General features: G+C 35.7%; 1 protein-coding gene across 1 annotated transcript in view; it reads left to right on the plus strand.

Moving 5' to 3' along the window:
* ADGRV1 (adhesion G protein-coupled receptor V1) overlaps window positions 1-23,030 on the plus strand; it is a 521,249-nt gene that overhangs the window by 37,985 nt on the left and 460,234 nt on the right. Inside the window, exons 2-10 of the mRNA XM_044916755.1 lie at window positions 3,350-3,534; window positions 5,697-5,846; window positions 6,977-7,072; window positions 9,749-9,853; window positions 12,144-12,257; window positions 14,564-15,129; window positions 15,477-15,747; window positions 16,137-16,466; window positions 22,785-22,961. Coding sequence (XP_044772690.1) covers window positions 3,352-3,534; window positions 5,697-5,846; window positions 6,977-7,072; window positions 9,749-9,853; window positions 12,144-12,257; window positions 14,564-15,129; window positions 15,477-15,747; window positions 16,137-16,466; window positions 22,785-22,961 — 1,992 coding nt within the window. The 5' untranslated portion in view covers window positions 3,350-3,351. The remainder of the gene's footprint in view (window positions 1-3,349; window positions 3,535-5,696; window positions 5,847-6,976; window positions 7,073-9,748; window positions 9,854-12,143; window positions 12,258-14,563; window positions 15,130-15,476; window positions 15,748-16,136; window positions 16,467-22,784; window positions 22,962-23,030) is intronic.

Below are 23,030 nucleotides of genomic sequence, written 5' to 3' on the forward strand. Positions count from 1 at the left end.
ATATGAATTATGGACATCTTTAAGCACATGTTGTTTGGAATTCATTTTACAGAGAAGTTTAAAATAGGTGGTCTGATGAGTCATGTAAAACTTTTCTTAGATCTAGTAAGAGAAAAGTTACCTGAAATAATATAATACTTATGTGTTGTGTCAGTTGTTAATGCCTAGTCTTCTGAGTTTAATAAAGGGAGTTCCAAAGACTAGATTTTTAGTACGATAGAGGAAAATGTACCTAGTTACTCTAAAAAAGAAACTTCAGTATTTGTGTAATTATGCCTGTCTTTTAATGGGAACTTCATTTTCAAAGCTTTTTCTTCATCTTTTAGTTTCTATTGAATGCCAACTTTGCCTCAACAACTTTTCTTACAAGTTGAAAGGATGAAAGCAGGGGAGAGTCAATTATCAATGATGCCACAGAATTTGAGGCATTTCCAATCATGCTTGTTTGTTCATTTCACATAATCTCAAAATTCATTGATGTGCACCAATTTAAAATGAATTTACTGACTTAACCACAAGATCTTGGAGCTCTAATTGCCTGGGAAATAGCAAGAATGTACCACTTGAGCTCATTGGTCCTGACATTAAAAGATGCTATTAAATATTTAAAGTAGTCAGGAGAACTGTAGTTTCTGTTAAATAAATATAATGTTTATTAGAATAATAATGTGCACACTTTTAGGAGACTTGTAATTATACAGATTTATGGAAGTTTTGGTTATTGTGCATGAGTTTAAAATATTTGAATGTTTGGAAACAGGTAGCATAAGCAATCTACCAAATTTTTCAAGATGGAGACATGATTTGTAGGAATAGAATGTAAGAGGCAATATAGTATGGTTATGGGGTAAAGTCTGCAAGTGGACTGCTGGGTTCAAATCCTGCCTGGTCACTTAAGTAGCACTTAGTTAAGTAGCACCACATGTGTTAACTAACTTCTCTGTGCCTTAGTTTCCTCAGCTATAAATGGGATTAATGCTACTAGTACCTTCTTCACAGGGATGTTGTGAAGGTTCATTGTGTTATTATTATATAAAGTTTCTGCAACAACAGTACATAAACATTAGCTGTTCTGATCACTTCCTATAGGTCTTTGCAGTTTTTCCTCAGGATGTATGGAATCTTAGAATATAATATAGTAACATATAGAAAAACATGTATAAGGAAGTCTGCAGTAAGTTCAAGCATACTGCATTGAAAAATTCAATAATTAACTCAAACCTGCAAATGTGGTCTATTGTATGTCCACTCCAGAACACACTCCTCACACTCTTCCTCACAGTCTAGGACAGTGTATGTCAAGTGTATCTCAAGGATCAGTTACATTAGAATCAACAGGGCTGCCTGTTGAATGTAGATTCCTGGGCCTCAACCTAAATTCCCTGGATCAGAAATTTTGAGTGAGTTAACATTTTTAACAAACATTTGAATTGATTCTGATGCAGAACAAATTTTGAGAACTTAGTTCCTCAGCCATTCATGATTCCCCTTTGTCATGCTATAATTCACTTTCACTCTTTCTCACTTAGAACTTAAGGTGTCTTCTTATTTCTCTCAGCTCAAAGTTCTGTCACATCTTACGTTCAAGGAATTTTTTCTTCCAAAATCACAATAGACCAAAGTTGATCTTTTTCTTACACATCCAAAGCCAAGCTCACTGCCTCCTCACCCCTCCATTCTGTATTCTCTTTCTCATTCCTAGTTCATTTCTTTCCCACTATTTGTCATAAGTGAGGTGTGAAATCATTCTGGTTTTAGAATTCCACAGAAGATCTTCAGTTGTCTTTGGTGGCCCTAGAGCTGCTCCTACTCCCCTGCCTCACCCCAGGCTTTGCATTTTTCCTTCTCTTTCTCTCATTTTTTAAATTAACTTTCTTTTGGTTAAGGTTTCTGCCTTAGAAGTCAGGGAAGAGAGAGCTGTTTTATTTCTTCTCCCAAGTCCCTTATTACCATGACAGGTGAACATTCTTAGAGAGAAGGCGCAGGTGTACACAGATTGCCTTAGTCCTCCCGAATCTCTGTCCCTGTTGGCCTGTGTCTCCTTCCTGGCCTCCGTCTGACCTCTGCATCCTTGTCTGTGGATTTTGCAGCCATAAATATGTGAGACATCATTAAACCATCTCAGATTGCATTGTTTGAATATGCTTGACTGAGAAAATTGCATTTAAATTAAAATGTATCAAGAACTTGTGTGTTTGGTGGTTTCTAAATACAAAGCCATGTGTAGCCATGTGGAAATACCACATACATGAAAGTTTTATTACTTCTTGACCAAGGTAGAGATTAATAGGAAGCATTTTGGCTCATAGAGTGCATAATGCAACTCTCCTTTAAAACACATGAACTTGTTTTGTTCGTGTGACTGATCACATAATCCATTGGAATCTTAATGATCCGTGAGATCAATTGTTCACATTTTTAGAGGTACATCTACATTACAAAACAACAGTGCTTTCAAGAGGCCACTGCACTGTTGTGCTTTTGAAAACACTTGAATCACACAGTGCTGAAAGCAGGAACACTACTCATAAACACACACATTCTACTAAGAAAAAAACAATAGAACTTATGGAAAAGAAGGAAATACACACTTTGTCAAATTTTTGTCTATGTTGCTTATTTTTAAAGCAACATAGACATTTTCTAAGAAATGATATTAAGATTTTAGCTAGTAAAATGGGAGAAATTGAAGTCCTGAAAATTTATGTTGAAAACATTAGCATTTCCTTGCACTAACTGAAAATTCTTTTTAAAACATTCTCAAATGAGATAAATTTCAGGAAAAGGTAGACACAACCAAGAAATCAATTTATAATAAAGTTTTAGCTTCAACTGCTTTTACATACCACTTTTAAGCGTTCTCTCATATTTGTGTGATCATCAAATAAAAAGATGAAGAAGCCCCATTAAGATTATTGATCCATTTGATAATTTTTTAGTTTTAGCTTGCATTTTATAGTTTAATTTGGGGGGAATATGGGCTTTAATTCCATTTCCAAGGTACTGTTTTGTGTTTTTCTTAGAACAAATTTTAGGGTCAAAAATTTAAAAAATCCTAATTTAATGAATAAGTTTAAGGCTACTAATAACTATGATCTTGATATGTAAGTTAAAGAACAAAAAGTAGTTATGAATTGTAAAAAAGAACCACAGAAGAGATTGTGATTTTTAACTTGCTTCTTTGATCACATATTTAAGTTGGGTGCTTAATATTTATGTATTTTTGTCTTAGTTGCTTATTGTCTAGCTCTCCACTCTGTGTTTATACCTGTAGGTAAACACAGTCTAATGAAAATACATTAGATATGTTTTGTGAACAAAGCTTTTTTTTTTTTTTTTTTTCTTATAGGGATGCCCTCTGCATCTTTACTAGTAAATCTCCTCTCAGCTTTATTCATCACTTTTGTGTTTGGAGGAACAGAAATAAGGTTTGCCGGACAAACAAAATTTGTAGTTAATGAAACAAGTACAACAGTTATTCGTCTTGTCATCGAAAGGATAGGAGAGCCGGCAAATGTCACTGCAATTGTATCGGTAAGAAATGATGTGGTTCTGTTACTGAAATAGATGGTATGAAATTTCTTCGTTTTAGTGACAAGAATTTTTTTAACTGTTTGAGATTCTGAGTAGTTTCATTATGATAGATGACTTGCAGTTACACTATTCCATTCATATTTCTTATAGTTTATATAGTGCTCCAAGGTAGCATATGCACTCGGCAATAATAGTATTGTAACAGTATAGACTGATTATTTTAAAATGTTCATATATTTATTTTAAAACAAATAAAAACCAAAGACATGAATAAGTATTTCTAAGTAAAAGAAAATTTTACTTTGAGTAATTTGGATCCACTTTATCTCGGCTCAGATTATTTCATGTGGTTTAGGGAAAATACATAAATATTTAAAAGCAGAAAAATGGCAAATTAAAAATGAATTTTGTCAGAGAGCTTGGGAGAAAGGAAGTACATTAACTTAAGTAGAAGTTAGGCAGGATTTGTTTAACTATCAAGCTATCTTGCACACAGTTATTGGATGGATTATGTGTGCATATATTTGTGTCTATGTTTAACCAGAAAGTAATGTCATATGACCACTAAGGGTATTGCTGTATTTGAGGCCCAAAGTACTTGAAATCAAGAAAAAGTTTTGAAGCAGGAGGTTAAATTACCACATTGTGAAACATTGTAAAAAGAGATAAGAAAGACTACCTACGAAAGAAACCCAGTTTTATAATTTTGTGCATTGCTTTGAGTTTTTAATTTATGACATGTGAACATATTTACTGAATTCATGTGAACTTGAGTTTACATTATACTTGGTAATCTTTGATGTGTAATTTCGATTGTATCATAGAGAGGTTTTGGGATTGCCCTGTCATTTTCACAGCTTCTCACAATGGTGGCATCATCATTTCTCAATCATTTTTCACCTGTTTGTCATTGAGGTTGCTTCCAATTTTTGCTGCTGTAAATTCTGCTTTGATGAAAATGTTTACATATGTATCAATTTTTACATATTTTGGGTTAAGTGACTTTTTTGGGGGGCTGGATTACTGTGTTTTTCTCTTTGTTTCAGTGGCTCTTGATAGCTAATGCTTTCTAAAAGACTGTGCCATTTTTTATGTTAAGGAGTACAAGTTTTTCAATACCCTTAACAGCTTAATTGGGTATCTCAAGTATTTAAACTTTATTCTTATAAAAGAAAACTAGAAATTGACTACAATTTTCCTATACATGTTCTTCATTTTTTATGTGTACTAAATCATAGTTTTTTTCCAGTAGCTAAATTGTTCATTGTGAGATCTTTGGCAAAAGAAATCTCATTTAGCTTTGCATAAGAAGTTGCCGTTTATAATTTCATAATTACTGCTCCCTCGAAAATCTTATTAGCAATGCTGAAGTTACGGAATGAAGTCTTCAACAGTTAAGGAAAAGTTTACAATGACTAATAATTTGGAATGCTAAAGGAATTGGGTCTTTATTGGAGTTGTGGGGGAGAATATAAATAAAACTTCAGTTGAAATTTTTGGAAAGAGCATTTCTTTGAAACCCATAGGGTAAATAACTGATTTTCCTGATACATTTTGGCAGGCTATTTCCACCTCTTCTTTGGGAGAGTTTTAGCTACAGTTAGTTTTCTTGTCAGGTTTGCTGTAATCCACTTCAGATCAGTTAAGAGGCAGAGAAAAAAAAATTCACATCCTTACTTTCCTACATAATTATTACTTTTCTTTTCTTTTTTTTTAAGATTTTATTTATTTATTTGAGACAGAGAGAATGAGAGAGAGAGAGCACATGGGAGGGGGGAGGGTCAGAGGGAGAAGAAGACTCCCTGCCGAGCAGAGAGCCCGATGCGGGACTCGATCCAGGGACTCCAGGATCATGACCTGAGCCGAAGGCAGTCGCCCAACAAACTGAGCCACCCAGGTGCCCTATAATTATTACTTTTCTGTGTAATGATTCCTTTACCTTCCAGAGCATAAACAGATGTTTTTGTTTAGAATCATTTTAATAATGTTTTTGAAGGTGATTTTTGTCGGTTGTTAAATACTTGTTTTGTTTTTGTACATCCTGTCTGTAAACAGCAGTGTGAGTTGATGATTCCTGTTTTTTCTGTTGATTGCTCCAATTAGCGTCAGTTTTGCTTGTCCTAACAGTGTTGTAGGAACTATCTGTATTTTGCATTTGGTAGCTCTATGGACATGACACCGGTGACTTTTTTGACACATATGCTGCAGCGTTTATACCTGTTGGAGAAACAAATCGGACAGTGTACATAGCCGTATGTGATGATGACTTACCAGAGCCTGATGAAACTTTTATTTTTCACTTAACATTACAGGTAATTCCTTCTTGACCCTGCCACCCACCTGAAACTCAGAGAAACCTTACAGTGCTTAAAAATCTGTTTCTCTAGAGATAAGCCCATCTAGAGACTGGAGGTGGTTTTCGTAGAACTCAGAACTGACAGCCTTTTTGGCAATTCCACGGTCTGGTTATTATTCCTCAGACAATCTTGTTTAGAAGATTCTGCAGTTGGTTTTTGGATCCATTCAGCTTATTTAGGAATTGCCATGACAGATGCTCAAGAAAACCTGTCTTCCATTTGGCCCCTTTCTCTTTTATCCCTCCCCTGCTACCAGATGCACAAAGAATGACCAAGACTTCTGAGTTCAAAGGAGAGGGATACAAAAAGCAAGCGTGGAAGTGGGAGGTCCCTCTGCCTTAGAATCATTTTGGACTGCCTCTGGGAAAAATGCTTGAATAGCCCAAGGTTTAATTATCCTTTATGGCTTGATCTGTTAGGTTGAGGTAATGGCTGTTAACACTGTTCTAGTTAATTTTTCTGAGGGGCATTGAGAATTTTTTTTAGAATGATTAGGTCAGTATGAGTAAAATTTTTGTGAAAATGATACTTGAAATAGTCCTGTTTTGCTTTTGTATATTCCTTTTTTGCATATTCCTTTATGCTGCTGTTGAGTATCAATAGAAATGTTGAAGAACACTCTTCCCTTATTGATTAGAAAAGATGTTTTAATATTTTATCTTTAATTTGGCTCTATGATTTATAGAATAAATAATTCTTAAGCTTTGGCACCTTCTGTAGTGTAAGAAAAGAGATCATATTTGAATAGAATTTCATACTGCTTACTTAATTCTCTGTTAGTAATGACATTAGAGTAATTATAATATAGCATTACTAGCCAGTGATACTTACCATTATATTGATTTATATTTTAATAGCCAGTGATTAATGGTTTTTTAAACTTTTTAAAAAGTTTCTATTTGGGACTGCTTTACCATGTTGACTTAGTTTGAATATATTTTCTTAATCAGCATTAAAAGTGTACTTGTATTTTTATTCATATTCTGAACAATTACATAAAGACAAACTCTATTAAAATGATTCTGTTGCTCTTATTTTTAATTTTATTAACTTATTAATTTTATTAACTTACGGCTTTTATTTAGAAACCTTCAGCAAATGTGAAGCTTGGATGGCCAAGGACTGTGACTGTGACAATATTATCAAATGACAATGCATTTGGAATTATTTCATTTAATATGGTATGGTTGCAATTTGATTCCTCTTGTGGTTGCTGGGTAATAGTTACTAAATTTTTTTGTTATTTTTCATGATGTTACCTGGCGTCATCCTGCCACTTGATATTTAAATAAAATTCACTCGAACTTCATCCATGTCCCACATTTTATAGACTGTTCATTTGTTCTACCTAAGATTTCTTCAGCTGCAGGAGGCCTATGTGATCGTGGCCATCTCTTGTCCTAATCTCCTGGTGATATTCCACCTGACTCATTCGTTACCTCCTTTGCTGGTCTCTAACTTGGATGTTGTCTAAGTCTGTTCCATCTGCTGTAACAGAATTCTGTAGACTAGTGTCTTAAAAACAGCAGAAATGTATTTCTCACAGTTCTGGAGGCTGAGAAGTCCAAGGTCAAGGTACCAGCACATTTGGTGTCTGGTAAAGACCTGCTTCCCGGACATCTTCTTGTGCTTTCATAGGGCAGGAGGGGCAGAGGAGCTGTCTGAGGTCTCTCTGATAAAGGCACTAATCCCATTCATGAGAGCTTTGCCCTCATTACCCGGTCACCTCCGGAAAGGCCCCACCTCCCAAGATTCGAACATGACTTTGGGAATAGAACAAACAGTCTGTAGCAGATGTTGTAGTCTAGTTCCTTTTGCTCGATTTCCTCAGTTGCCACTTGAAGAAAATACTGTTTGTCAGCCTCCTTGGGAAGTTGGGAGATGAGAAAAACTTACTGGAAGAGTACTGGAAAAACTTATAGTAAACTCAAAATTGAATGGAATGAAGACATTACAGTTCTTAAAAATTCTGTAGTCAATCCCTTCCCTGAGATTTTCCCACTTATTAATATTTCTTAAAGGTTAAAACTCCTTGTCATCCCCCTCAGTTTTGCTCAGCAGTTCATTTTTTTCCCCTGATCACCGAATTCCTGTGTCCTTGGCAAGTCCTATGTTCAGAGAGTTTTATCTTTAGAAACAAATACACAAGACAGGTTCCCCCTTGAGAGAAATTGTTTCCAGCTCTTAAAACAAAATTTATCTTGGATACAATTGGATTTTGCCACTAAGTTTTAGACTACAATAACCTTCCTGATACTGAGTCTTTTTGAATCATGTTACTAATTATCATTACTAAAAGATGATATGATACTCCCCAGCTTTTTATTTATTTTCCAATTTAGATTGCTGCTAAATTGGTGCATTGTATGTCATTTTCTTACCTTAAATTATCTCTGAAACAAGGCAGGCTATAGATAAATATGACCTTTTAATTGCAGTATCTTTATTAAAAAAGATGTGGATAATGTCAATATAGCAGACATTTTGTGACCTCCATTATATTGTCATTTACAAAATTTATTAAATTAATTAGTCAATTCTATTTAAATGATAGGGAATTACTAGTTAATTATAAAGCAGGCTCTCTTAATTGCTTAATTTTTCTCCTTACTGTCTTTCTTCTATATTCACTCCTAGCTTATCACCCCTAACCTCATACTGACTTGTTTAAAGTTTTCTGCCTGCCTGCCTGCCTGCCTGCCTGCCTTCCTTCCTTCCTTCCTTCCTTCCTCCCTCCCTTCCCCCCCACCCTCCTTCCTTTCTTTTCCTTTCCTTTCCTTTCCCTCCCTCCCTCCCTCCCTCCCTCCCACTCTCCTTCCTTTCTTTTCCTTTCCTTTCCTTTCCCTTTCCCTTCCCTTTCCCTTTCCTTTCCCTTTCCCTTTCCTTTCCTTTCCCTTTCCCTTTCCATTTCCCTTTCCCTGTCCCTTTCCTTTCCTTCTTTTGACATAGTACCTCTTAGCCTCTGGGAATGAATCCTATAGTCTCTAGCATTGGTCCCAGGTCCCCAACTGTTGTGGTTGCAGTGCTGCCAGGCAGCCCCTGACTGGGCACTGCACCTGTGGTTAAAATGAAACAAAGTTAACTGTTGAGCTCACAGTAGTTGCTAAATAGGCTGGCTTTAGTTCCTGGTCTGGGAGATGGTTATGTTGATGATGAAGATAGCATTGATGATTCTGATGTCCTTGGGAAAGGTATTCTGATCCCCATTTATGGATAGGACACTGAGGCTTAGGGTCACCAGGAGAGATGGGCACTTCTGCCCTAGCTAGCATGCACCTGGCTGTTTCCCTCTTCCTCCTCTTCTAGGCCTGGTTTCAGGCAGCGAAGCCAGCATGTTTCAGCATTTGAAGCCCTGGCTTCTTTCCCCCAGTGATCATGTCCTGAAAATTGTTGGCAGTTCTCTGCTTTTCATTGGCAGGCTGACCAATGAGAAGGTCATAGTGGTTGGGAGAAAGGCCTGTTGGCGGAGCTCCCAGTGGGTGGTCCCAATGAGCTTTTCTGGTGTGGAGATACAGCTTGATTTTGTGACATCCCGGGTCCCTGTGAGCATTTGAGTTTCTCATCTTTCAACTAGATAACCTTTAAGATCCTTCAGCAAAATAGCTAGTTGATGGTAGTAGAATCAGGACAAGAACTTGCATCTTTTGCCTGACTAAGTTTATGTTCCCTTTACACTATTATTTTTAACCTTTCAAGCCTTTTTATTAGCTACCGCTAATTAATGCTAGGATGTACCACATTCTTAGGGTATGATGTGAATTAATTTGTCTATGTAAATTTAGTATTTCAAGATAACAGTTTGCACCACCTCTACCTCTGGCTGATGAGTGCCTGATTGTCTTTGCTGTTCCCAATAGCCTTTTTCAATCGCAGTGAGTGAGCCCAGGGGCAGAAATGAATCTGTGCCTCTTACTCTCATCAGAGAAAAAGGAACTTATGGAATGGTTACTGTGACTTTTGAGGTAAGCTTACTCTGAAATCACTTTAAATGGTAACAATTCAGAGTTCACATCAGGTGGCTATAACTTAAAAAATCAAAGTCCTTTGTATAATAAGCATGCACCCTTAATAAAAATGAAATGAAAGTCAATACTTTTATTTTTATTTATTTCTGATAAATTTCATAGTTAATAAAAAATGTTTTTCTTGCTGCTTGCATATACTATGCTATCATGAAACACAATGTATCATTTTATATACAGGGGTGGTAATAATAAACCACAAAATAAAATAATAATGTTAATTCTATAAAATCCATCAAACCTTTATGATAAACCTTTTCAAGGATATGAATTTATAAAATGCCCATGGGTTACTTAGGCTTATGTAAAATTATTTGATATCTAGTCTTCTCTCATTTACATTCCCCATTAAAAAAAAAAACTCTTAATGGATGCTGTTAAGAGCAGTCATGCTCCATCATGGAGGTCCATATGTGTTACAGCATTTGACATGAATAAGATAGGCTGTGGGTGAGGCGCATTTCTTAGGGTGCTAGCTGTCACCATTCCATTTGATTGCTTAACAACCACATGCACACCAATGTGTCACCATATTGCTATTTTATGAGATACATAGTCAAATCTTCAACTAATTTTTGTGTTTTATAATATCTAGAACATGTTCATATGCTGTTTTCAAATATTGGAGCATTAATTTCTATCTTACTAGTTTCTATCTTAATTATTAATAGCAATATCAATCAAATGGATAGTTGGATTTATATAACATAATTCTGAAGCATAGAAGAGTTCTTCTTGGGGTGCCTGGGTGGCTCAGTTGGTTAGGCGACTGCCTTCGGCTCACGTCATGATCCTGGGGTCCCAGGATCGAGTCCCGCATCGGGCTCCCTGCTCAGCAGGGAGTCTGCTTCTCCCTCTGACCCTCCCCCCTCTCGTGCTCTCTCTCCCATTCTCTCTCTCAAATGAATAAATAAAATCTTTAAAAAAAAAAAAAAAAAGAAGAGTTCTTCTTGTGCTCATGGAGACCTACATCATATGATGGTTATGTTAACTGCATAAAAAAATAAAATGGCGTAAGAGAATAATGCATGAAAAACATAGTAACAGTAATTAAATATGCGGTAGTCTTGCAAGTTCTACACAGGAAGTCTTAAAGAATGTTTCATGTACTTGAGAATATGTGCTTAGATAGTACATTTTTGAAAATGTATCTAATAACAAATGTGGGGAAAAAATTGGCTGGGGAAAGATAAGGCAAAATAGCAAATTTTGAATGTTACTTTCTGGATGTCTGAAGTTACTTTCTTGAGTCTTGAGCCTTTGTTTTGTTGAAATAATCGCAACTAACGTTTGCTGAGAACTTAATTACGCCATTTAGTGTTCTAAGTGCTTTACACTGATTCTCCCTCATATAAAAACCAGCATCTCTTCCCAGAATTTTGTCTCCCGCATGCCCTTCTTATTTTCTTCTCCATAATACTTATCATCATCTGAAAAATACACATTTATTTATCATTTTTCCCTTTCATTAAATGTAAGGTTCTTATGGGTAGGGAGTTTGCCTGTTCACAACTATATCCTTAACATGTAAAAGAGATCAGGCACAAAGTACTTAATAAGTACTTTTTAAAAGGAATGATCTTATTTACGTCTTCACACCTAGCCTGTGAAGTGGATATTATTATGCCTATTTTAAAGATGAGGAAAATGTTCCTCGGGATTGTTTCTTTATTTTTTAAAAAAGATTTTATTTGTGAGAGAGCATGAGCAGGGGGAGCGGCGGGCAGAGGGAGAGGGAGAAGCAGACACCCCACTGAGCAAGGAGCCTGACACGGGATTCGATCCAAGGACCCTGGGATCATGACCTGAGCCAAAGGCAGATGCTTAACCGACTGAGCCACCCAGGCGTCCCTTGGGGTTGTTTAATGTCTTGCCCAACGTTACACAGTCAGTGGTGGTACCGCCATTTGATTCCGTTACTTAAGAGAATTTACCAATTTTGAATACCTTCTTCTCAAGAAAATATGTTTTTTTCTCAGATTTAATGTAATGGCTGAGGAAGAAAAGAGAAAGCGCTTAGAAACCATGTAGTTTAATGTGATTATAGTCAAGATCTATATTATAGGCCTTGACTATTAATTAGAAGGACAGACTTACGTACAGTTTTAATTCTTCTCTCAAAACATTTTTAAGTGAATTTCAGATTTTTGTCAGTCAAAATCACAGTAATGCTTTGTTACTCTTGTGAAATATTTTGTGTTTATTGATGGCACTGTGTGTTTCTTTGCAGGTAGAGGGTGGCCCAAATCCACCTGAGGAAGATTTGAGCCCAGTTCAAGGAAATATTACCTTTCCCCCTGGCAGAGCAACAGTAGTCTACAACTTGACAGTACTTGATGATGAGGTAAGATAATGGTAAATGCTTCAATGGGACAGGGACTCTGCCTGTAGTACAGACATGTTGGAGAACATTATGTCAAGCATGAAACTGTGTGCAGTATTTGAAATTATTCAAGAACATAGTCCTATGTGGGGTTAGTGTACTGTACTAACTAGTTATTGTATACTTTAGGTATAAAGAGCCATTTTGGAATATATCTGATTAATATTTACCTAATTTATTTCAGATAAAATTATATATCTATTTTTTTTGATAGGAGATATTGACTTTATTTTTATTTATTTTTTTCAAAAAACATTTTTTTTATTATTATTATGTTATGTTAGTCACCATACATCATTAGTTTTTGATGTAGTGTTCCATGATTCATTGTTTGCACATAACACCCAGTGCTCCATGCAGAACGTGCCCTCCTTAATACCCATCACCAGGCTAACCCATCCCCCTATACCTCTCCCCTCTAGAACCCTCAGTTTGTTTCTCAGAGTCCATAGTCTCTCATGGTTCGTCTCACCATCTGATTTCCCCCCCTTCATTCTTCCCTTCCTGCTATTACATAAAATTATATATCTAAAAGCTGATGAACCTGAAAATAACTGGCAGCCACACGTAGTACAAAAACTTAAGCATTTTGTAAACCCTGATGATTGATTTTTGTTAGTGATTTCCGTTTTGAGCAGGTATACAGTACTACCTACCCAGCATAAGTATTTTACTAAGAAAGCAAAGAAAATTCTATTGTAATTGATACTCTTTTGTTTGGATATTTTAAATGTTCACAGTCAAGGGAAGGCTTTAGTTGTTTTTACATTTCACATTGAAGTTACCAAGGATTGAGATGACACAGCTAACTTAACTAAGAAGGGAATGGATTTGAACAATAATGTGCAAGGGTATCTCTTGTGAATGAGATAATGAGAGAAATGAGAGAAAACGTAACTTTTAATAAAATAATCTTAATATTGTCAGAAAAAAAGAGAGAATAAAATAGCTGGGAATTTTTAACCATCCCTCAACCTTACTACAAAAAAATTGTGAAATCAAATCACAACAAATCCCAAGAGAAGAGAAACAAACAATTTAGAAGACATTATTAGAAATTGTTTCTCTTGAAAAAATGAAATATTAGGTAACATTGATAACTCTAGTTCATCTGGTTCTTTAAGCTAGTAAAAACCTTTTGTTTTTAGATCCTTGAGAAGGTTATAATTTGGGGCAACGATTAATTATACATTTTAACTAGAAACTTAAAAGATCATCCTCTGAGGATCTAATGTACAGCATGGTGCCTGCAGTTAATAATACAGTGTTGTATACTTGAAAGTTGCTGAGAGTAGATCATAAGTGTTGAGTCACTCACAAAAAGAATCAACTGTGTGAGGTGATGAGTGTGTTAGTTCTCTGGATCTCTGCAGTTATTCCAAAATGTATATGTACATCAAACCATCATGTGTACATTTAAAATATATTATAATTTTATTTGTCAATTATTCCTCAGTAAAATTGGGCAATAAAAAGATCAATCAAATCACAGCATTTTTTTTTTAGATAAATAGCCTTACCTTTTATATTGCTGTTGATAGAGGTAAAAAGATTTGTTTTTTTCCCTTTCATTCATAAAACAGAATTTATTTAAACAGCATAGTGAAGATTATCCCTAGGATTTCTGTGCAGTTGCAAAAAAAAAAAAAAAAGTTTCACTCTAACAGTGTCAACATTTGCCTGATAGTGACTCTTATAGCTTGTTCTCCAGAGGCGTGATGTGTATTTTGGAAATCATATGATTGGTATATGTTTACCTCTTGAATTAGAAATCATTTAGAGAAAAGCAAGAATAATTCACATGTTGAAAACTAACAATTTGCATGTGATGCATAATGTGTTAGTTTTCCAGATTCTTAGATATTCTATATCTATGATAATATTATTCCAGATTCTTAGATAGTCTTATATATTATTATTAGATTACTATCATGCTACTTCTGATAAAAGTAGTAAAATTTTATGCCCAGATTTACTGTCAAATCATTAGCGTTACCTAAAGATTGATCAGGGTTGAAAGACATTATACCTATACTTTAATACCTGTCCATACCATTGCTTTATGAACTTTTCCTTCCCTATCTAAAATATATTATGTAGCTTTGGAAAATATTTTAATATGTAGATATTAAACAAGCCTCTCTACTCCCTTCAGTTAAAATTTTTTTGTTTCTTTGTATTGAAACATAGCAACTTTATATACTTTGGTTTCTTTGCAGATGTTTTGGCTATTGGTATTTTTGCTACTGTTTATATTTATTTGACAGGTACCAGAAAATGATGAAATATTTTTGATTCAACTGAAAAATGTTGAAGGAGGAGCTGAGATCAACACCTCTAAGAGCTCAGTTGAGATAATCATTAAGAAAAATGATAGTCCCGTGAGATTTATTCAGAATGCTTATTTGGTTCCTGAGGAAGACCACATACTCCTAATTCCAGTGGTTCGTGGAAAAGATGACAATGGGCATCTGATTGGATCAGATGAATATGAAGTTTCAATCAGTTATGTTATTGTAACTGGGAATTCAACAGCACATGCCCAGCAAAATTTAGACTTCATTGATCTTCAGCCAACCCCAACTATTGTTTTTCCATCTTTTATTCATGAGTCACACCTAAAATTTCAGATAGTTGATGACACCATTCCAGAGATTGCGGAATCATTTCATGTTGTATTACTAAAAGATACCTTGCAGGGAGATGCTGTGCTTTTAGCCCCTTCTATTGTGCAAATCACTATTAAGCCAAATGACAAACCTTATGGAGTCCTGTCATTCAACAGTATCTTGTTTGAAAGGACAGTTGTAATTGATGAAGATACAACATCAAGGTATGGTTTATTTTAAACCTGTTACTGCAGTTATTTTAATATATTATTCCGAGATTTAGTATTTGTGCTGTTGGACATAGTGTCGAACTGTGTCACTTCTTCCACCATGGTTTTGCTGTTTTCTTTCTTATTTTCAGAGTGATTTAAATATGCAAGTGAATTCGTATTATGATAGGTTCCCAGGACACATCTATGTAACTCCCCCTTCATATTAAAACAGCCATTCGTTCTCTATGATACGGATTCTGCTTTTACCAAAATCTCATGGCCAGTTTGACATTGAAAAAGCCCAGCTAAAGGAAACACAGTATAATATGTGACCATATATACTTCTTTTAAAATTCTAGATTTGAAGAAATTACAGTGGTTAGAAATGGTGGCACCCATGGGAATATTTCTGTGAACTGGGAACTGACACGGAATAGCAGTGATCCCTCACCAGTAACGGCAGATATCAGACCAAGTTCTGGAGTTCTCCATTTTGCACAAGGGCAGATGTTGGCATCAGTTTCTCTTACTATTGTTAATGATGATCTTCCAGAAGAGGCAGAAGCTTATTTACTTCAGATTCTGCCTCATACAGTACGAGGAGGTGCAGAAGTGAGCGAACCAGCAGAGGTAGATCATTTGTTATGCTTTACTTGTGTGAATATTTCTGTGTTCCAAAAGAGCCAAAGAATTTGATCACACAAATCACTTTTATGTCTAGTTGGATGCAACAGGAAGAACACTGGTTTTAGAAATGATGTATGTTTCTGTTGCTCAAGATGCTCTGTTCTGTAAATAAAAAATTTACTCTTCAAAAAAATTCCACAAACAATAAATTAGGAAACTTGCCAAATCTGTTTTTGATTCATCTTTTACTCTGGTGTACATATAAAAAGTGATCATGTTTAGACATGATATGTAAATAAATATTAAAAATCGGAATAGCCTAGTAAGTCAACAGTTCGGTATTCTCAGATGTGAGAATTCTACACTTTAATATTTTATTTCTTTATCTGCAGCTTTTGTTCTACATTCAGGATAGTGATGATGTTTATGGCCTAATAACATTTTTTCCTATGGAAAACCAAAAGATTGAAAGCAGCCCAGGTGAACGATATTTATCCCTGAGTTTTACAAGACTAGGAGGAACTAAAGGAGATGTGAAGATGTTTTATTCTGCCCTTTATATTCCTGCTGGAGCTGTGGACCCTTTGCAAGCAAAAGATGGCATCTTAAATATGTCCAGGAGAAATAACCTCATTTTTCCAGAACAAAAAATCCAAGTCACCATAAAACTACCAATAAGAAATGATGCATTCCTTCAAAATGGGGCCCACTTTCTAGTAAAGGTACTGTAGTGATTAGAACAGTTTCAGCTTTGGTTCAACTGCACATGTATTTGTCTGTGTGAGAGAGTTAACTAACCATCATCTTGCCCACATTGATGGTTTGGATGCTACCATTGGTTACTACAATTTGTTGAGGGAGTCCAAGGAGAGAATGTGTCTGCTCTGAAGCCATATAAGGAAGAATAAAACAAGGGTCCTACTAAAGTTAATATTTTAATCAGGTGATAATAAAAGTATACCAACTTGAAATGCAGGTCAGAAAATAATGGATGATGTAATGGAGTCACACAAATTGTTAATGGAGGAGGGTGGGGAGGGGGGAGATTGAGAGAAGAAGGAGAAAGAGATCTGCCATTCTTTTGAGTTGATTTGGGAAAATATGACATAGGAATGGGATTTGTAGGATAAATACAGTTTTTCATGATGGATAGTGCAGGGGAGGCATTTCAGAAATAAAAAAGCAATATGAGAAAAATTGTGTAGATATTTTTAATTAACATACTAAAAAAAATCTGTCTATTAACTATAGTTAGAATCTCTGGATTCTCATCTACTTAATAAAAAGAAGTTAGGGACCCACAGCATATTCTTCCACTTTGTCTTTTTTTATTTCTTAACTTTTATTAAAGAAAACATTATTTTTATTGCCAAAATTTAAAAAAAATCTGCACTCACTTTTGATAGTGTGGTTATGTTTTCCATGCATTTGGCATTGGTTGATTCTGAAAATTAGAAAGCAATAAAGGATGCTTATCAAATTTTGGTTATGTAAATAAATTTAATAGAGATTCAAATAGTATGAATGGGTTGATAAAGAGTTTATAATCCTATATCACTACATACTTTGCTAACTGAAATATGTATCAAATGAAGTTTCATATTCCATTAATTTTTTTGAAGCATGCACATTTAAACTGGTCTCATATTTTTGCCTAGACTTTGTTTTATGGTTTATTGCTGCTTTCTCTAGTATTTCTAACTGCTCCCTTTATATGTACCATCTTCACCACTTTATAGCTTCCAGTTGTCTTATATATGTTGGATGGTGAGTTTAGCCGTACTAACTGCTTTCTATGCTTGCTTCACACCTGCTACTCGGGATGGTTTTTACTGAGCTCCTGAATTTTCTTGATCTCTTGCTTTTTCCTTCTTGGGTCGTGTTTGGGTTTTGTTGTAGTATATCTTCCTCAAATACATGTACAGAAAAGGAATATGCAAAGTAAACTTTTTGAGTCTTTGAGAAGCTAAAAACAAAACTTCAAACTCACACTGATAGTTTGGCTTGGTAGAGATTTTTAGATTAAAATGATTTTTTCAGGGTGCCTGGATGGCTCGTTGGTTAAACATCCGACTCTCAATTTCAGCTTAGGTCATGATCTCAGGATCGTGAGACTGAGCCCTGCATTGGGCTCCACACTGGGTGTGGAGCCTGCTTGAGATTCTCTCTCCCTTTCCCTCTGCTCCTCCCTCCTCCTCTCTCTCTCTCTCCCCCTCTCTAAAAGTAAAAATAAAAAAAAATTTCTTTTTTCAGAACTTGGAAGGTATTGTTTTATAGCACAGTTGCTGATAAGAAATTGAGGGTAAAGACATTATTTACTGTTTTAGGTAACTTGTTTGTTAACTCTAAAGCTTTTTTTTTTTTAATCTTCTTGGTGTTCTGAAGTCCACAGGACTGTGTCGCTCTTTGCTTAGCATTTGATAGAGTAGGCCCTTTTATTCTGAAGACGCTTGTCTTTGTTTGTTCGTTTGTTTGTTTGTTTTCAGCTGGGCCACTGCTCAAGCTTGCACCATTTGTGTATTTCTTGAGGAGTCCTGGTGGAGGGGTCTAGTCGGTGACCTGTTATGGGGATATATGATTTATCGTATGTAGAGGATGCCTTTTTGTAATTCATGTACCCAGAGGGAGAACTTTTGCCATTTTGTTTCCAAAGGTTTTGCCACTAGTGGTGGGAGATTCTGCTCTCCCTCTTTTGTTATTATTGTTATTGGTATTTTGTGTCCCCTCAAAATCGGGAACTTATGATGTGATGCATACTTCTGTCTATGAGGAAAACCCATTTTTGGAGGACCCCTGAATTTCTCTTGAAGTGATGGGTGAAGAGAACATGGCCTTGTACACAGTTGTGTCTGCTTCCCCTGTGGCTTGTGGGATGCTCTTGTGACATGAGTGGCCAGATGGGGCATCTGCATCTGTGAAGTGGAATTGAGCATGTGGTGGAGTCCCTGGCCTTGGCCATGTTGAACAAGAAGTTAAAGGGACTGGAACACTGCTACTGGAACACATTTGGAGATATATTTAGAAATTTTTTAAAAAGCTATACATTTGGCCTTATAAAAAATATGTCACAACATTTTTTAAGATTGGTCCTAATAATACATGAAAGTGCATAACTAATTTCATCAGTTTGCACTTAGGGTAGCATTTCCCAAACTTGGCAGTTTTCAAGAGTACCTGGGAGATAATAACTTGTCAAGAGGAGTTTCAGAATTTGATGGAGTTTTTGTTTTTATTTTTGGTGTCAGCTCTGTCCTTTGCCTTTTCTGCTGTCAGTATCCTCTGGATTCAGAGCACTCTCATTGATATACATTGTCTTAGTTCCGGCTGCTATAAAGAATACCATAGACTGGTGGCTTAAACAACAGACATTTATTTCTCACAGTGCCAGAGGCTGGGAAGTCCAAGATCAGGGTGCCGGCATGGAGAGTGACTGGTGAGAGCCCTCTTCCTGGTTTGCAGACTGATATCTTATTGCTGTGTCCTCACATAGTGGAGAGAGACAGGAAACAAGATCTTTGGCATCTCTTCATATAAGGCACTGATCTCATCATGGGGGTCCCCCCCCCTCATGACCCAGTTATTTCCCAAAGGTCCCATTTCCACATGCCATCACCCTGGGGATTAGGTTTTCAGTAGGTGAATTCTGGGGGAGCACAAACATTTAAATTCATAATGTATGTTTAAGGTATGTCAGTTTTCAGTTCTCCCTTGTAGGGCACAAGTGATATGAGAAACAAATTATTAACCCAAGTGAAATAAAGCAAAGATTTTACACAGCTGTTTTTGCTTTCATGGAGGCCTGGGCATCCTGGAATTCTTGTAGTCGTTGTAGTGATGTGAGGTGAGTTTAAGGACTGATGATGCAGTAATGTTGATTCTGAGTTTTGGATAACTTTTCTGTTCCCATTTTAGCTTTCTGATTTCTTTTCTCATGCTGCCTCAAGACCAGTTTTTACTGTGGCTACAGACCCCCTGGTATCTGTGCGAATATTAGTAACCTTTCTATTAAGCTCTTAGTCTTTTGAAAATATCTTGTATCTCTATCCAAGTAGCTGCAGAGAATCTCTTTGTAAACAAAACCTTATTAAGGACCATTTATGGATCAGATATTATCCGAGCTATTTTCAGCATTGTATATGAACATGATAGAATTTTTTCCTGATGCCACTTGAAAAGTAAGGGAAAACTTGAAGAAGTGTGTAGTGTTTGAATTTTGGTGATGCCGGTTTAGAAATGTGTTTGTACCACTAATTCCAGACTCCATTCTTTATCTCTCTGTATTCAGTTAAAAAACAAAAGGTCTTACAGTGCAGATAGTTCATTTAACAGTTTAGAAAAAAAGACATTATTAGTCACTGACACAATTCCTCGAGGTTCAAAACAGCTTTGGGTTCTGGAAAGCTCCTTGAAATTAGAAGGTTGTGTAGTTTGTATAGTACGTAATGGATAAGCAACACAAGAATAGGAGGCATCAGATTCTGCATGGAAAGTTGAATGAAACTGAAGAAAGGAGAATCTGAGACATAAACTCCTCATTCTTCACTAACCCTCTCCGCTAAATACATTAGTCTGAGATACAACTTTTGGCAGGCTTGGGTTTGCTAATGTGCTGTCCCAGTTGCAAACTGTCTGAAAGCAAAGAACGACTCTTTATGAATGGGGCAGTTTGATTTAGCAGATGCTTAAGGAACCCAGACAAAAAGGCTTAGAGACTAGGAAATAAGCCATGGAAAATTAGCATTTTCCTTTTGATCGGTTCATTTCTTTGTATTTTTCAAAAATCCTATATTTAGAATTAATTCTATAGCTTTTTTTGATAAATGTAAGATACGACTTATTTAGTTTCCTACTTTCTTTTTAGAAAGTTTTGAAGTAAAAATATATTGATGTTTTAAATAGTATTTCAGTTTAGCTCTTTGCAAATGTATGGGAATGGGAGTGTTCATTAACAACCACGTGCTTACTCATACATGACCAAGTATTTTAGAAACATCTCTGCCTCCAAACAATGTATACCTTATATTTATATACATTTAATATATGCATTTAAATATATATATAAATTAAATATATTTTATATACATTGTATTTGTTTATTCTTTGTAATATTTTTTAAGATAAGTAGAAATTTACATGTATATATATTCCTTTTATCTAGAAAGAATGACAGGTATGTGGTTTTTACTATTTATCTTTACATTGTATTTATTTTATAAAGTAAATGCAGTATACTAAAGAATTACACGTCTTATTTTACTTGACTTGGTCTACATACCATATTTGGCAAAATGTGTCATTCTAATTTCGTTTTTTTCTTTTACTCAAATGACTATTTACCAAATATGGAGTTTTTCCTATCTTTCTCCTGTATGTGATTTTTAGATTTAAAAAAATTTTTTAAATATTTGTTTTATTTATTTATTTATTTATTTATTTATTTAAGAGGCGTGAAAGACTGGGGTGGCAAGGGGTAGAGGGAGGGAGACAGAGAATCTTAAGCAGGTTCCATCCCCAGCACAGAGCCCGATCTCATAACCCTGAGATCATGACCTGAGCTGAAATCAAGAGTCAGACTCAACCAACTGAACCACCCAGGCGCCCCTCCTGTATGTGATTTTTAAAGCAAAATGTGTGACATTTTAAAAGGGCATTTACTTTTGCCTTTAAAATATATATCGTTTATCATAAAATGTGACACTGTGTGTGGGATCAGAACTACTCCTGTTCATTTGTGGAAAATCAACTTAAATCACAAGTCTCTTCTGGTGGTTACTTATTGGCATTGTTTCCACATTACAAAGCCTAACAGAAGCTCCTAAAGAATGGGAGATCCATAATGTCTTATTAAGTTCAGAATTGCTTTTCATCTTAAAATATTTGTTGTTTTTGCAGTCCTGTAATGATTATCTACTCCTATACTCCTCAAGTGAACACTGTATGGATTGATCAGTTGAATTTTGGAAAGTTAGAATATTAAGATGTTGAAGGTTTGTGATATACCAGGATTCCTATAGAGCTCATTTTGTGTTGGAGGGATGAGTTGACAAACATTTACTGTGTCTCAGCTGCAGTTTTGGTTCTGTGTCATGGCCTGGGAAAATGCTGAGAAGAACACAGACTCACAAAGGCTTTGTTAGGAAGTAAAAGTCTGGAATACACAAAATGATGATAAGCAGTCAACATGTGAAATTTACGATAACGTTCTAAGTTTAGGGAGGGTAGTTATCGAAATTCAGAAAGTTAGAATAAAAAGGGCTGGAGATACCAGGAAATCTTCATGAAAGAGGGAGATGTAACTGGACTTTAAGAATGCTACATTTTGGCCTTGTGAGATAATGAAGGGAGGCCATTCTAGATGAGAGCACTATGGAAGTTACTCTAGTGGTCATGTTCATTAAACACGGGGATATTGTGTGTTATACATACGCTGTTTTTCTTTAAACGGAGAGGCAGGTTACATTTGGCGTTCTGAATGATGTTCTGATAGTGAATTTTCTCTGGCATAGAAGGGGAGTAGGTGATTGATTGGAGGCATGGGTCAGTGAAAGAGAAGAACGAGATGTGGGCAACTCTCAGTTTAGCTTTAAGGTCAAGGTAGTTGGGTACAGGTGATAAGGAGGAAAAGCAGATGGTAGTGCTGGTGATGTTAGTAGTGAGGGGACATGGAACAGAGATAATGATTTCTATTTTGGACATTCTAACTGTAAGGTGTCTGTGTGACATTTTTATGATGTCCATGGGCAGTTGGTTACAAAGATTTGGAATTTGAAGGAGAGATCCAGAGATTATTAGGGAGAGGGTATGACATAATAAGATAAAGGGCTTAGAAAGAACCCTGGGGAATTATAACTGAAGAGCAAAAAAAAAAAAAAAAAAGCTCAAGAAGCCAGTGCAGGAGATTGAAATAAGATGGTGACTGTAAGAGGAGATGAAGTTGCCAAGTTTGTGACCTTTACATTTGTTGCCCCATGCTATTAAGACTTTTTTTAATTTAAAAATTTCTGTTCTTTTAAATTTTTCACTGTGTTTGTTTATTATAGTTGGAAACTGTGGAGTTGGTGAACGTAATTCCCCCAATCCCACCTGTAAGTCCTAGATTTGGGAAAGTCCAGAATATTTCTTTAGTGGTTACTCCAGACATTGCAAATGGAGAAATTGGCTTCATTAGCAATCTTTCAATCATTTTACATGAACCAGAAGATTCTGCTGCTGAAGTGGTAAGTAGGCTTTTTCTTATTGATGGGGCCTAATGAGTCTGAGATAAGGCATAGACACAGAATTAACAG

Source organism: Neomonachus schauinslandi, chromosome 7, assembly GCF_002201575.2.
Source record: "Neomonachus schauinslandi chromosome 7, ASM220157v2, whole genome shotgun sequence".
Lineage (NCBI taxonomy): Eukaryota > Metazoa > Chordata > Mammalia > Carnivora > Phocidae > Neomonachus > Neomonachus schauinslandi.